The sequence below is a fragment of the Heterodontus francisci genome, chromosome 10, assembly GCF_036365525.1.
Source record: "Heterodontus francisci isolate sHetFra1 chromosome 10, sHetFra1.hap1, whole genome shotgun sequence".
In the NCBI taxonomy this organism is placed as follows: Eukaryota; Metazoa; Chordata; class Chondrichthyes; order Heterodontiformes; family Heterodontidae; genus Heterodontus; species Heterodontus francisci.
This window is the reverse complement of record NC_090380.1, coordinates 59,911,356-59,926,987: the sequence shown is the minus strand read 5'-3', so window position 1 is coordinate 59,926,987 and position 15,632 is coordinate 59,911,356. Positions and strand designations below refer to the sequence as shown.

At 44.6% G+C, this 15,632-nt stretch overlaps 1 protein-coding gene across 4 annotated transcripts in view; it reads left to right on the top strand.

The window, feature by feature from the left end:
• The window catches only part of LOC137374127 (nectin-1-like), a 73,646-nt gene extending 63,665 nt beyond the window's left edge, over window positions 1–9,981 (top strand). For 2 of the 4 annotated variants that reach the window (XM_068039895.1, XM_068039892.1), the window contains one exon: window positions 9,140–9,981. In XM_068039895.1, coding sequence (XP_067895996.1) covers window positions 9,140–9,303 — 164 coding nt within the window. In that variant the 3' untranslated portion in view covers window positions 9,304–9,981. Of the gene's footprint in view, window positions 1–8,020 lie in introns of all 4 variants that reach the window. The other 2 variants (XM_068039894.1, XM_068039893.1) reach the window with 1 other exon arrangement.
• Window positions 9,982–15,632: the final 5,651 nt, after the last annotated feature.

Here is a 15,632-nt window from a genome sequence, read left to right as displayed (position 1 = left end):
GAGCCACTCATGGTGATGGACATTGAAATCCCCCACCCAGAGTACATTTTGTGCCCTTGCCACCCTCAGTGCTTCCTCCAAATGGTGTTCAACATGGAGGAGTACTGACTCATCAGCTGAGGGAGGGTGGTAGGTGGTAATCAGTAGGAGGTTACCTTGCCCATGTTTGACCTGATGCCATGAGACATCATGGGGTCCGGAGTCGATGTTGAGGACTCCCAGGGCAACTCCCTCTCTCCTGTAGACCACTGTCCCACCAGTTAGCTCATGGAAGTTAGCTCTGTCAAGTCAAGACAGCATGCTACAGTATTATGACCCGACCAATGAGACCACGCTCGAGGTCTACGGGTTCCAGAAGGGATTAGGCACTTGCATCATGCAGGAAGGGAAGCCTATCACTTTAGAGTCAAAGGGTTTGTCGCAAACCCATTCCAATTACTGTAACATCGAATGTGAAACTTTAGCTCTGTTTTTTTGGTATCGCTGGGTTTCACACCTACTTGTTCGGAAAACGTTTTACCATGGAGACTGACCACGAGCTACTTGAAACCATATGGTGCAAACTGGTCACAAGTGCTCCTCCACAGTTGCAGAGGCTTTTGGTTAATGTCCAGGGCTACGACTGTGACATCCGATATAAACCGGGCAGCAAAATGGTCACATTGGACACCCTGAGCAGATTGCCTAACCCGAATAAAGATGCAGATGTCTCACTAGATTTGTATGTTCACAGTGTGGATACTGAGATTTAGGATGTCCTGAAGATCGACCTCATGAGTTTTGGACCCCATGAATGTGAGCAACTAAGAGATGAAACAACACATGACCCTACTCTATCATTGTTGTGGAAGGTGATTGTCGAAGGATGGCCTGACACCGTACAGGAAGTAACTGAATGCCTAGGCTGTTTCTGGCCGTATCGACATGAGCTCAGTATAACACAAGGAGTGATTTTCAAAGGGAAACACATCCTTATACCCAAAGCTCTGTGTTCTGATATTCTAACCCAACTGCATCAAGGACATTTAGGAATAGAACGTACCAGACGCCTTGCCAGAGAGACTGTCTATTGGCCAGGAATCATCAGTGATGTTGAGACAGTGGTGAAATCCTATGAGGCCTATCCAAGTTGTCAGCCAAATCAACAGAAGACTAATACCTGGAATGGGTGGACTGTATTATGAGGAAAAATTGGACAGGCTAGACTTGTATCTGCTGGAATTTAGAAGAGTAAGAGGCAACTTGATTGAAACATGTAAGATCCTGAGGGGTCTTGACAGGGTGGATGTGGCAAGGTTGTTTCCCCTTGTGGGAGAATCTCAAACTAGGGGTCACTGTTTAACAATAAGGGGTCGCCTTTTTAAGACAGAGATGAGGAGAAATGTTTTCTCTCAGAGGGTCGTGAGTCTTTGGAATTCTCTTCCTCAAAGGGCAGTGGAAGCAGTCTTTGAATATTTTTAAGGCAGAGGTGGATAGATTCTTGATAAGCAAGGGGGTGAAAGGTTATCGAGGTCGGTGGAAATGTGGCGTAATCAGTTCAGCCATGAACTTAATGAATGGCGGAGCAGGCTCAAGGGGCTGAGTGGCCTACTCCTGTTCCTAATTCGTATGTTCGTATGTAAGCCTTGATCCCACATGAAACACCTTCATGTCCATGGGCAAAGATCGGCACTGATTTATTTCACATTCAAAGTGATGATTTCCTCTTTGTTATGGATTACTTCACCAAGTTTCCAATCATCAGGCTATGAGAAATGTCAAGTGCAATGGTTGCTGATACAGCCAGTGCTCTATTTGGAGTTCCAGAAGAAATCATCTCCAATAATGGGCCACAATATGCAGGTAGACCATTCAAAGATATGCGTGCCAGGTGGGGAGTCCGACACGTGACATCATTGCCACCTTATCCAAAGTCCAACGGCATGGCTGAATCCATGGTACACACCCTCAAATTGCTAATTTTAACGTGTAGGCAGACGGGAATAGGTCTCAAGGTTGCAATGCTGCACCTCCAAGCTACTCCATTGGACATGGGCTTACCATTGCCTGCAGAGTTGATGTTTGGAAGGCAGGTAAGAACCACCCTATCATCTCTCTAGGTTTTCCACATGTGCATGAATTGCACACCAGTCATGAGCCAGTTAGACAGGGGATAGCTTTTGTCATCCAGTTTCTGGGCTTCTTATTGTTTTGATTGATGGTACAATGGACAGCTACAGAATAAAGGCAGTATGACTGCTGCCAGGATGCCGAACAATGACATACACTGAGTATGTCCATAATACAGCTGGACATTGAGGGAGTGAAACTCTTCCGGTTGCAATATATCTCTGAATTTACATGCAACAAAGCATGTGCAGTCACCCTGCACCATGGGGAATCCCACTATCCTGGCAAAACTGCGTTCTCACTCTGCCTGTTTCTCTCAGGCAAGAGAGTAAAATGTACTCAGCTCTCTGGGAATGCAGAGCCTCAGTGAACTCCCTCATGCAACAGTCAGCTGTGGAATTGTAGATGTTGTAAATATCACCTGCACCAGCCTGTGAGGAGCCTGACGCAAGAAGATTCATGGTCAGCCTCACGGCCGCTGGCAATGCTGTCCTCGCTCTGCTTTGAGGCTGCAATCTGCCTGCAACAGGATCTCTTTTGTGAAGGAGAGACATCCCACACACTACTGCTTGCTGAGATTGAGTTAGGTGAAATGATCCCTGAAGACTGTGGGTGGATATGACCTGCTGTTGAGAGCTCTTCGCCTCCTCCTCCTTCCTCTCCTCCTCCTCCTTTAAGAAGCTTGTCCTGCTTTGTATCACCTCTACTCATTCTTCCTGTCATACTGCAGGCCCGGGGGTTAGAAACTACAGCACCCATGGATGGGAGCAAGTGTTCTGAGCAGAACCCTTGAAGAGAGAACCAAGGCCATCACCATGTGCCACACGACTCCCTGTAGATTCTGCCAACTTTAAATAAGAGTACAAACCACCAAACATTTCTACTAACTCAGCAGCAGCCAGTAGAAATCAATCAGTAACTAACCTGCAAGTGATTGATGAAGCCTCTAAAAAGCACTGGTGGGAAGGTCCTTCCTGCTGCTGAACACATGTTCAGCTGTGCGAGGTTAAGAGAAGGCGTTAGCTGAAGCACTGAGCTTGAAAATAGTACTGCTGGCATCAAATCAGTGTTAAACACTGACTGACATCACAATCTACCTACTCTGCATACTCTGGCACACACTCCCAATACCCAGACCAAGGACTGACCCAAAAAGGCATTGGGTAAGACCAACACTAGAAGTGTATGCACACAACGCAGACACCACTTTGGTACAAAAACGGTACCTATAAGTGCGATGCAACCAGATTCTGTGGCATAAGTTTTCTAACACAGCGATGAATATATTCATCACGTTGTTAAATTGTATCAAGCTGTGATATTTTTAACAACATTGCAATGGCAACATGTAATCAAATGAACTAATCTAGCAGGACCAGAGCCCTCCTGCCTATGTGCAGTCATTTTCAGGTGCATAGATAAGTAACCACTTAAAAGCACTATGCGTTTCTCTGTAAATTATGGGGACAACAAGTAAACAGCTGCAAACTGCAGAATAAAATGGCTACATATATGAATTATTTTTATCCAAAGAATAGTTGTGACCTGACTATTATTGAAACTAAAGCAACATTTGGAAGTAAGCAAACCTATACAACAGAACAAATTAGAAGTTACTGCCCTTGACTTGTAAAGTACTAAACAAAATAGAATTGAAACACTGAGCCTGGAACATATTCACAGGTGAAGGCACATCAATAGCAAAACAGAAGAACAAAGATGAGCACAGCAAAGCTTCATGCTGGTAGCTCTGAAATTAAACAATTTTCCATGTGCAAATTCAGTTAAAATACCCCACCTGCTTCCAATAACCAACAAATAGACAGTTTCGACATAATTTCAGACAAGCTTCGACTATTGAATTCCTCATATATCTCGGAATCCAATGACAGAAGCTTGGAAATTGTGTGGAAAAACTTGTTAGTTAATTAAGCTGCTGTATGAAATTCCCCAGAGACACCTGGATTCCCTCTCCCTTGTCGGCTTAAACACAATTGTGCACTGATATATCTGCTGGGTGCACGCCCACACTATAGCATTTAGACCCTATAAGAAATAGGGGGATGGTAGTAGAAAAGATCATCCGATCCTGTTCCACCCACACTGCAATCCAAGAAAGCCCTGAGAGGAAAATCTACCCTAGGGTCTCCTGTCAAGCATGCAAAACTGATGAAAATTTTTATTTCTTTCTGAGTAAGACTAGTGAAATTGAGGTGTAGAATTTGTTGTCTGTGAAGTTTAGCACATGCAGTGCAGAGTGTGCTGTGTGGCATCTGTGGTCTGTGGTGTATAAATGTGTGATGTATAATGTGTGCTTGATATAGTATGAGTAATGTGTGTACTGTATTGCATGTGTGATGCAAAATGTGCATTCTGTAGTGTCACGCTCATGAGAAGTGCAGCAATGAAAATACAGAAACAAACTGAAGAGTTATAAAAATTGACTTTTCCTTTAAAAAAGTGGACAATGTGCTGCAAAATGGCCACCTGGCTCTGTATATTCAACTGTCTACTGTCTGTTAAGGACAAAAGGATACATTGCAAGCTAAGAGGTGTCAATAGCATCCATCCTGAAACCATCAAGGGATATTCCTGAATTGAATGAGCTCTTCTGAAACAAAGAAGATGTGGACTGGCCACATATTGATCCATTGTTGGTTTCCAGAGGGAAGGGGTCATGCGTCTCCTAACAGAGGCAACATGTCAAGAGATTTTTACCTTAAAAAGTAGCTCTTTGGAGGTAAAAGGGAGATATCACAACAATATCCACATAAATCCTGTCTGGCCAACAGCTATGAGAGATTGAGTAAAAACCAAAGAAGGAGACCTGCTGCAAATTCTACCCTTCAACTCGGTGCAGCAGAGTACTGAAGGTGACCACCATCTCTAGGTGAAGTCTCAACAACCAGAAAATCTACAAACAACCCGGGCCTATAATTTTAAAACAGAAACTGTCCACTGAGAAGATTCAGCAGGTTTACCATGAACCCCAAACACCTACCTCACTTTCCCTTACCCTTTTCTTCTCTATCCATTTTTTCATGTGTGTGTGTGTGTGATTGAATGCATGCAGAATGGGTACAGTTGTGACCATTTAAGGAATGAATAGTGTTCAATAAACAATTAATCTTCTGTATTAAACCTACAATAAAACCTATGACTGTTTATTTGACAAATAAAACACAAGGAGTTAAAGCTGTGGTCAGTTGGGAGGTAAGGAGTGGGAACCACCCAGACCCCTTACCACCTGGCCGTAACAGTAGTGTTTACTGTATAGCATTTGTGGGGTGCAGTATTTAAATGTGTAATGAACAGCATGTGGAGTGCGCAGTGTTTATGGTGTGTAGTTTGTGGTGTATTGTATGTGCATTGTGCGCTGAATATAACGTGTTCTGTATAGCACGTGTACTGCATAGTGTCTGGCATGTGTAGTATATATGGTGCACAGATTGTGTGGCATGTAGGATGTGTTATGTATAAAGCATGTGCAGTGTGTAACATTTGCCATGTTCAACCTGTGTAGTTTATAACATGTGCAGTGTGTAACACGTACAATTTGTAGCATGTGTGGTCTGTATCGCTACACGGGTAGATTTTAATTTTCCAACAGAGATCTCTAATAGCAATCAGGGGTAGTAAACCTTGGCCGGGGTTTTGTCTTGGTGACAGGGGTCTTGACCACTGGCAAAAGCACCAGTGAGAGCCCCGTGTCACCTACGCTGGGAAGGCCCAGCAAATCAAGTGCCAATTAGGCACTTAAGTGGACAGCGGCGGGCCTTCCCCAGGATCAAGGACCCTGGTGACAGAAGTCCTGCCTGCTGAGAGCTGCCAGCCATTCAGAGGCTGGCAGCTTTTTAACTGTGCAGCGCCACCGCGGAGGCAGTGGCTGTTGCCAGTACTGGACTTACCCCAGGCCCTGGAATCAGGCCACAGGTAAGTCACAACGGGAGCCGTTTCGCAGGGTGGGGGTCCTGGGGGAGGGATTGTAGGGGGGTCAGTAGCAAGGACAGGGGTTGGCTCTCAGCAGGCTCTCCCCCGCCCCCCCCCCCCCCCCCCCCCCCCCCACCGCCTTCCCGATGCTGGATCCTTTATTCAGGCACTAAGCACCTTTAAATGAGAGAACCCCCTCCCACCCCCCCCCCACCCCGCAGAGCTGGAAAGCAACCCCCTCCTTTGTTTACCACTTTCCTAGTCCATGCATACTTAATCCAAGGATAACATCCCCACCACTGGATGAGCTCAGCATGAATTCATGTATTTCATAATTGCTTAATCTACAAATGTCATGCTTTTGTTATTTATCTGAAGAGAGAACCATTTTTGAATTGTTAACCATCAATGTGTAGATTTCTTGAGCAGACGTGAACAAAACATCTCTGATATTCTGTGGAAATTGTCAGAAGTAGCAAACGCTGTAGAAGTACTAGCAGGAAAGGTTGTATTAAAGAATACCATTTTTCTAGAATCTGCTGGCAACAGCATCCTAGAAGATGTTCAAAAATCCACTCAGACATTCAAGGTTACTGTGGCTGGTACAGTTAGAGTCTTAAGCCTGTTGTTTGTGTAGCTGCAATATCTTTCGAGATAAGCGTATCTGCATTACTGCCTTAAGGCCATCATTGCTATAGATGAGGAATCATTTTCACCCACTGATACCATAGAAATCAATAAGTCTTTGGAATGCTGATCTGATGTAACTTTGTGTAAACCAAGAGTAAAGGTCACACAAGGCAGAGCATGATGTCATGGACTTTCAGCTGTAGAATAAAATGTGGTCAGCATCACAGGAAGTTAGGGAAGATCCAGGGCTAATCACTCCCTATCTGAGTTCAACAATAGTAACATAATATAAAAACAGAAAATCCTGAAAATACTCAACAGGTCTGGCAGTATCTGTGGGGGAGCAACAGAGTTAACATTTCAGATCGCTGACCTTTCATCAGAATTGTAACATGAGGTTTCCTGCAGCACTCATAACATCATGTGTGCTGATTATGAGTATTATTTCCTCTAATAAATTTATAAGGAAAAGTTTCTGACCTAAAAATTGCTTCACGCTGACCTGTAATGTTCTTAGTCAATCCTGCAGCTGATAAACTTCCTGGTTCCACATTCAGGTAAGTAGTTGTTAGCGAGCTTACTTTTTCGCCAGTGACTTCCAGTAATCCCTTTAAGGACCATTGGTTAGGTTATATGTAGACCATGTTTTGCTGAATGCAGCAATCCTGTCACCAGCTGAATTCAGGGCAGCCCAATCTTGGGAAGAGGTCCTCAAACAGGCATTAGACACCCTATGCGCATACACAAAGAGTCTAAGACCTGTTTCAGATGCCTCATTTTCACCCTTTACTAGGCCTCTGTATCTAGAACCCTCATTCCATGGCACAGAGACAGCAGCTCAAAGCTTGTCTCCAGCAGCATTATCTAATGCACTCATTACAGTTCATTGGTGATGCCCATTGACTTCGGTGCAGTGGTTAGCACCACAGCCTCACAGCTCCAGTGACCCGGGTTCAATTCTGGGTACTGCCTGTGTGGAGTTTGCAAGTTCTCCCTGTGACCGCGTGGGTTTTCACCCAGTGCTCCGGTTTCCTCCCACAGCCAAAGACTTGCAGATGATAGGTAAATTGGCCATTGTAACTTGCCCCCAGTGTAGGTAGGTAGTAGGGAATATGGGATTACTGTAGGGTTAGTATAAATGGGTGGTTGTTGGTCGGCACAGGCTCGGTGGGCCGAAGGGCCTGTTTCAGTGCTGTGTCTCTAAAAAAAAAAATAAGGTGCCATAAATATGTTGCTAAGCCTTTTCAATGGTAGGTACAACTAATTAGTGTTGGGTGTTACATTTGTTGGTTCTATGTGGCAATTTTTTATACAAAAGAGACATAAACAGACTTGTTCCTTTCCTTAACAGAAAGAAGAAAACAAGTTCAAGTTTTTGAAGATCGAATTTATCAGAATGTACATGACATGAAAATGTCCCAGTATTCAATACAAATCAGATAATCCAGCAAGTTTAATGTAAATAAAAACAAATCAAACATGTAAGGGGTGACAGAAACAATTTAAATAACTCAAAAACTAAGAATATTTAAGTTATAAACCGTATAGTTAGGGTCTTTAAGAACCAGAGGGCTGGAGTCTCCTCTAAATTATGGCCCATTTTGAAGCAATAATTGGAGTAAAATGGGTTCATACAGAATATCGTGACAAATCCACAGCCTGCAATCTGGACCTGAATTGTTCTCTTTCAAAAAGCAAATCACTAGACCCCTTTAAGTCATGTTGAAAGTTTCTTCACCATTTCCCCCCAATTTCTGTCCCAAAATAACATCAAACTATGACTATCGCTATATAATTGGTGGTCGGAGCAACACAAAAGTACCCCTGAGGTTGATACCATTCCGAGGAGGCTGTTTTGTTTGCTGGTACTAAAAGTTGATGGAGGTTCAGGCAGGACTTTTGCTGCCAGCTTTACTCAGCTCTGCTCAAAGAATGGCTTTACATTGAGGACACAAATATAATGAGGCCCATGCCATGGCAGGCAGTGCAGAGAGCAGAATCCTCAAGCTCTGATTTTAGGTGCCTGGATAAATCTGATGGTAGCTGTCCAATGAAAGTTTCATGAAATGTTGTCATTTGCTGTTTCTGCACAATATCACAATGAAGGAAGACTTACTGCTGCCAGAAATTAAAGGCAATGATGATGAAGAGGGGATGGAAGGTCCTCCCTCTCCACAGCAAGGGAAGGTGCACAGGAAGGAGAGGACATGGGACAGGACAATCATTAGTCTCCTAAAAGGAGAGCGCAACTGATAGGTCACTAATTTCAATGAATAAAGATCGATTGTCCAATAAAAGTTATTTTACATCTCTAGTGTGAAAATTACAGTCCTTCTATTTTCAGGGAAGCAAGAAGGGTGCAGGGGAAGCCAAAAACGGCCCAACCTGGCAAGGTCGGGGGTCACAGAAGTCCTTCCTAACTAAACAACTGAAGTTCTTTACTCTTTTTCTTGTTCTGTTTCTCATTCAGCAACCAGCCAAATAGACCTCCTGGTCAGCAGCCAGGAGGGAAGACCAACACCAAGAGGTCACAGCCAAGGATTCTTGGGGATAGTCCCTATCACTTGGCATGTTGTGCCAGAGGTTGAGAAGACAGGTCGAAGAGCTGAGGTTGGGGGTTCAACAAAGGTGTAGGGGGAAGATAAAAGGCCATTATCAGCAGCTGAAGGCTTCCTTGAGAGGGCGTGAGAATGCTCTGTTCCTCCTGGCTCACAAGGAGGAACGTATCTTGAAAAGTCGGCAGTTCCTGCCTCCCTTTCACTGCCAGGTTTCCCAACCCCAGGGGGAAATGTGTGCAATAACAGTCTATTTTAAAGTGGGCTGTTCCACCTCTTGACAGAGGGACACTTCGACATGCTGATGTCTGCCACCATAAAAAAGATTGCAGTTGTGTGTATGGCATCTTGGGACCACATTCTCCATACTTAACACCTCTCCCGGCCCTCTCCTGCCCACCTTGGGGCTAAAGATCGAGACAAAAGTATTCATTTTACAAGACTGCCATTTTCTTATTATCATTATAGCCTCACCTGCATTTTTCTTTAATGGATGCACAGTTTCCTCTTCCTTTTAATATATTTATAAAAACTTTTAGGTTTAATACCGCTTGCAAGGTATTATATATGTATATATTGTTATGCTACCTGTAAAGTGTTTGGAACTAATTAGCTAGGAACTCGTTATTATGTGTAAGTGTTCCAGTGAGGGCCTCATTCACAGCTACACTTGGGCATCATGTTATATGTAACACAAGAACCAGTTCAACCAGGTTCTACAGCACAAAGCATGGTGCTGAAATAAACAAGACTGACTCCTGCCTTTTCCAAGTTTAAAGTGTGATTCTTTCCAACAGCTGGGAACCAGAAACAACATAAAGGCGAAACACAGGGTTTTGTTCATATTCTCTTTTGGACCTGTTATTACTTTCTTTGTAACCCTTAACTGTTTGATTATAGTCAATGTTCCCTCCAAGTTGCATGGCCATGTAACAACCCAGAAGTCCTAATACATGCTGTGCACAAGTCGGCCCCTTTAAATTGCTGCCCATGTGCATCTGCACAAACAATTTAAAGAGACTGTACACTTAAAGAAAACGCCCCCACACTTGAAAAACATTAAGGGATTGTTGGTTATCGTTATCCCAGTCTGCTGGATTTCTGATTTTTCTTGTATTCCAGTAAGCTTTTTCTTTTAGCTTAATATGTCTCTCAGCTTGCTTGTTGACCATGGTTTCTCAAATGCACAAGTGAAAATTTTCCCTTTTAGGGGTATGTGCTGTTATTCTATTCTACTGTTACAACCAGGTGGGAAAGAGGTTCAGGGGTCCCTTTCAGCCTTCACCTGGTCTTACTGTAACAGGGTTTTATTTTTAAACGCATTGTGTTTTTAGCTCCCTCTTGGTGAATCCTTGTACACATCTTTCCAATTATAAGGCAAAGAAACCAGCACAAATAGGCTTTCTTAGGTTTAAAGAAGAAAGGTGAAATTTTATTAAACTTAAACTTAAAACTCTAATTCGGTAACGCCTACGGATACACACCACGCCCCATGCCAGCATGCATACATGATAGGCACATGCAAATAGAGACAGAAAAGAGCAGAAGAAAAATAGAGTGGAAAGGTTTGAGGCAATATCTGAAGAGTTTGTGTTATGGGTCTTCGAGCTCTCTGTAGAATCCTTGTTTGTCGGTAGATATTGCTTTTCGTTGGGGCCCAGTATTCTTCTTAAAACTTGTTCACTGCAGGAGACTTTTCTCTCTTGGGGTTCATGTGTCTTCAGTGGATTCAGTTCCATGAGGAAAAGATGGGAGCAGACAGGAGAGGCTGTGGTGAGCCAGCCAGGAGAGGTCTTTGCAAATCCAGGAGCAAAAAGCTTTCTGCAGGCTCTCAGTTCAAAACAGAACAATTCAGAAACCAAACCCAGACTGCCAAGCAGGTTAGTCATGTGACTAACTTGTTTGACCAGGTCTGTTTGTGGATTGTATTGGAGCAGGGGATAGTTTCTTTGTTCCAACACTGTCTCTGTTAATATGCAAAAATGTCTTTCCAGCCAAGGGCTTTGCAACCCCTTGTCAAAGGCCTTCTCATCTTCACAGCAACAATTTGATATTTAATGTCCATGTGGCGAAATTAATGTGCCTCCTTCTTGGCAAGTGGGGGCATGCATGACACCTCCACATCCAGGGGAATGAAATGTGATTTGAGAAAAGGCACACTTCATTAAAAGAGTTGAGAGAAAATATATAAGATACATGAAAAAACATACATTTCTCTCATTGATTTCCATTCATTCATAAATCCTAAAGCTTATTAAATTTGCCTGTCTTTACTTAGTGCCAATGCTGCTGTAATCGTCCGCAGTAAACATGTGGTTCTTTGGGGAAGTTTTTCTTCAGTTTGCCCATTGCCATGACGGCCTAGGGTCTTTGTTCCTGTTGAGGTCTGCCAAGTGGAGGGAGGGGGTGGGGGGGGGGGGGGGGGTAGATTTAATTAACCCTAAATTGGATTTTTTTTCCAAGAGAATCAGTAGTGGTCAAGTCTATCCTGAACTCTCTTTCAGTGCTTTGCTGAGTCAGGCTTTTGACATCAGGGGATGGGTGGTTCACTTTTTCTCTGACTGTGGGGGAGGATTCTTTGTCACAGGCCTCCCAACAGCGAGCGTGAGATAGAGGTACAAATATGTAAACAGATTATGGAAAGATGTAGGAGCAACAGGGTGGTGGTGATAGGAGATTTTAATTTTCCCAACATTGACTGGGATTCACTTAATGTTAGAGGTCTAGAAGGAGCAGAATTTGTAAGGAGCATCCAGGAGGGATTTCTAGAGCAGTATGTAAATAGTCCAACTCGGGAAGGGGACATACTGGACCTGGTGTTGGGGAATGAGCCTGGCCAGGTGGTTGAAGTTTCAGTAGGGGACTACTTTGGGAATAGTGATCAAAATTCCGTAAGTTTTAGAATACTCATGGACAAAAACGAGAGTGGTCCTAAAGGAAGAGTGCTAAATTGGGGGAAGGCCAACTATACCAAAATTCGGCAGGAGCTGGGGAATGTAGATTGGGAGCAGCTGTTTGAAGATAAATCCACATTTCATATGTGGGAGGCTTTTAAAGAGAGGTTGATTAGTGTGCAGGAGAGACATGTTCCTGTGAAAATGAGGGATAGAAATGGCAAGATTAGGGAACCATGGATGACAGGTGAAATTGTGAAACTAACTAAGGGGAAAAAGGAAGCATACATAAGGTCTAGGCGGCTGAAGAAAGACGAAGCTTTGGAAGAATATTGGGAATGTAGGACCAATCTGAAACGAGGAATTAAGAGGGCTAAAAGGGGTCATGAAATATCTTTAGCAAACAGGGTTAAGGAAAATCCCAAAGCCTTTTATTCATATATAAGGAGCAAGAGGGTAACTAGAGAAAGGATTGGCCCACTCAAGGACAAAGGAGGAAAATTAGGCGTGGAGTCAGAGAAAATGGGTGAGATTCTAAACGAGTACTTTGCATCGGTATTCACCGAGGAGAGGGACATGACGGATGTTGAGGTTAGGGATAGATGTTTGATTACTCTAGGTCATGTCGGCATAAGGAGGGAGGAAGTGTTGGGTATTCTAAAAGGCATTAAGGTGGACAAGTCCCCGGGTCCGGATGGGATCTATCCCAGGTTACTGAGGGAAGCGAGAGAGGAAATAGCTGAGGCCTTAACAGATATCTTTGCAGCATCCTTAAACACGGGTGAGGTCCCGGAGGACTGGAGAATTGCTAATGTTGTCCCCTTGTTTAAGAAGGGTAGCAGGGATAATCCAGGTAATTATAGACCGGTGAGCCTGACGTCAGTGGTAGGGAAGCTGCTGGAGAAGATACTGAGGGATAGGATCTATTCCCATTTGGAAGAAAATGGGCTTATCAGTGATAGGCAACATGGTTTTGTGCAGGGAAGGTCATGTCTTACCAACTTAATAGAATTCTTTGAGGAAGTGACAAAGTTGATTGATGAGGGAAGGGCTGTAGATGTCATATACATGGACTTCAGTAAGGCATTTGATAAGGTTCCCCATGGTAGGTTGATGGAGAAAGTGAAGTCGCATGGAGTCCAGGGTGTACTAGCTAGATGGATAAAGAACTGGCTGGGCAACAGGAGACAGAGAGTAGCAGTGGAAGGGAGTTTCTCAAAATGGAGACGTGTGACCAGTGGTGTTCCACAGGGATCCGTGCTGGGACCACTGTTGTTTGTGATATACATAAATGATTTGGAGGAAAGTATAGGTGGTCTGATTAGCAAGTTTGCAGACAACACTAAGATTGGTGGAGTAGCAGATAGTGAAGGGGACTGTCAGAGAATACAGCAGAATATAGATAGATTGGAGAGTTGGGCAGAGAAATGGCAGATGGAGTTCAATCAGGGCAAATGCGAGGTGATGCATTTTGGAAGATCCAATTCAAGAGTGAACTATACAATAAATGGAAAGGTCCTGGGGAAAATTGATGTCCAGAGAGATTTGGGTGTTCAGGTCCATTGTTCCCTGAAGGTGGCAACGCAGGTCAATAGAGTGGTCAAGAAGGCATACGGCATGCTTTCCTTCATCGGACGGGATATTGAGTACAAGAGTTGGCAGGTCATGTTACAGTTGTATAAGACTTTGGTTCGGCCACATTTGGAATACTGCGTGCAGTTCTGGTCGCCACATTACCAAAAGGATGTAGATGCTTTGGAGAGGGTGCAGAGGAGGTTCACCAGGATGTTGCCTGGTATGGAGGGCGCTAGCTATGAAGAGAGGTTGAGTAGATTAGGATTATTTTCATTAGAAAGACGGAGGTTGAGGGGGGACCTGATTGAGGTGTACAAAATCATGAGAGGTATAGACAGGGTGGATAGCAAGAAACTTTTTCCCAGAGTGGGGGATTCAATTACTAGGGGTCACGAGTTCAAAGTGAGAGGGGAAAAGTTTAGGGGGGATATGCGTGGAAAAGTCTTTACGCAGAGGGTGGTGGGTGCCTGGAACGCGTTGCCAGCGGAGGTGGTAGACGCGGGCACGATAGCGTCTTTTAAGATGTATCTAGACAGATACATGAATGGGCAGGAAGCAAAGAGATACAGACCCTTAGGAAATAGGCGACAGGTTTAGATAGAGGATCTGGATCGGCGCAGGCTTGGAGGGCTGAAGGGCCTGTTCCTGTGCTGTAATTTTCTTTGTTCTTTGTTAATCACCCCTTTGTTCTCTGGGACATTCCTGCCTGTACTCCCCTGACACTCTTTGACTAGGTGAGGCATCGGTTTCTCTACCCCTTGGAGATCATTCTTTGCCTGCCAGTTCCTGTAAATACTGTTAGCAAATCTGGTGGGGTGCTTCTAATGTCTGCATTTACATAAGAGGATGTGCGGTCTAGGTTTTCACTTTTTCCGGGGTTGGCTGACCGGACAGTAAGGGTTTTCATCCAGGTTCCTCCCGGACTTCCTTTAACCTGTCCTCTTGGTCACTTTTTCCCCCTTCCCTATCAAATCTTTTGCAAACCATGTGCCTGCCTGTCCCCTTTAGTTCTCGGTGGGGGTCCCTTACAATTCACCAGCCCTCTGCTGGAGGGTCCCCCTAACACCAGTACAGGCATTTGGGGTGCAGGTTTCACTGTAGCTTGAGGCTTCCCCGCAACCTGGCACATGTGGTAATTCTTGCAGTACTCCACCACATCTTTGTGGAGTTTTGGTCAGTCAAACTGCTGTCTTATACAGGCTTTGGTCTTTCGTATACCGGCATGTACAGCCACTGTAGTCTCGTGGGCCTTTCTTAATATTTCTCCCCAGTACTTCTGTGGCACCACTAACTGGTGAACTACTGTCCATTCCTTGCTCTCAGGTCTGTGAGGAGAACTTAATTTCCTCATCAGTGCCTCATTCTTTAAATAGTGGCAATCAGGGACTCACTCTGCTTCACTTTCAGACGGGGTACCCTGTGCTAACTCTCGCAATACTGGGTCGGCTCGCTGACCACACCTAGGGAAAATCCATTCAGTTCATTCCCTGGGTCTCCTAACTTTCCAAAGAAAGTCTCGGGCAGGCAGACCTCATGGTCATCTGCCTTCAATGCCAATGCAGTCTTCTCTGGGGGAGCTGGTTTGATCATGGCCTGATCCACGACACATTCAGGGAAACTGCAGGGGTCGGTCTCCTGCCACTGCCCTGTCTCTCTGACCTCCTGCGGTCTTTCTTTCACTACTGGGGTGGAGGGGGGGGGGGGGGGGAAACGGGGCTACCACCTTCACCCCCGCCAGATTATTACCTAGGAGCAGGTCAACCCCATCCATAGGCAAACTAAGGACAATCCTTACGGTCACCCATCCCGAAACTAGGTTGCACTCCAAGTGCACCTGGTGTACAGGTACAGGCATACACTGCCCTCCAATACCATTCACCGCCATTCAGGTGTTCACTACACTCTCTGGGGGAAAGGTCAGGCCTTTTCCCAGTAAAAG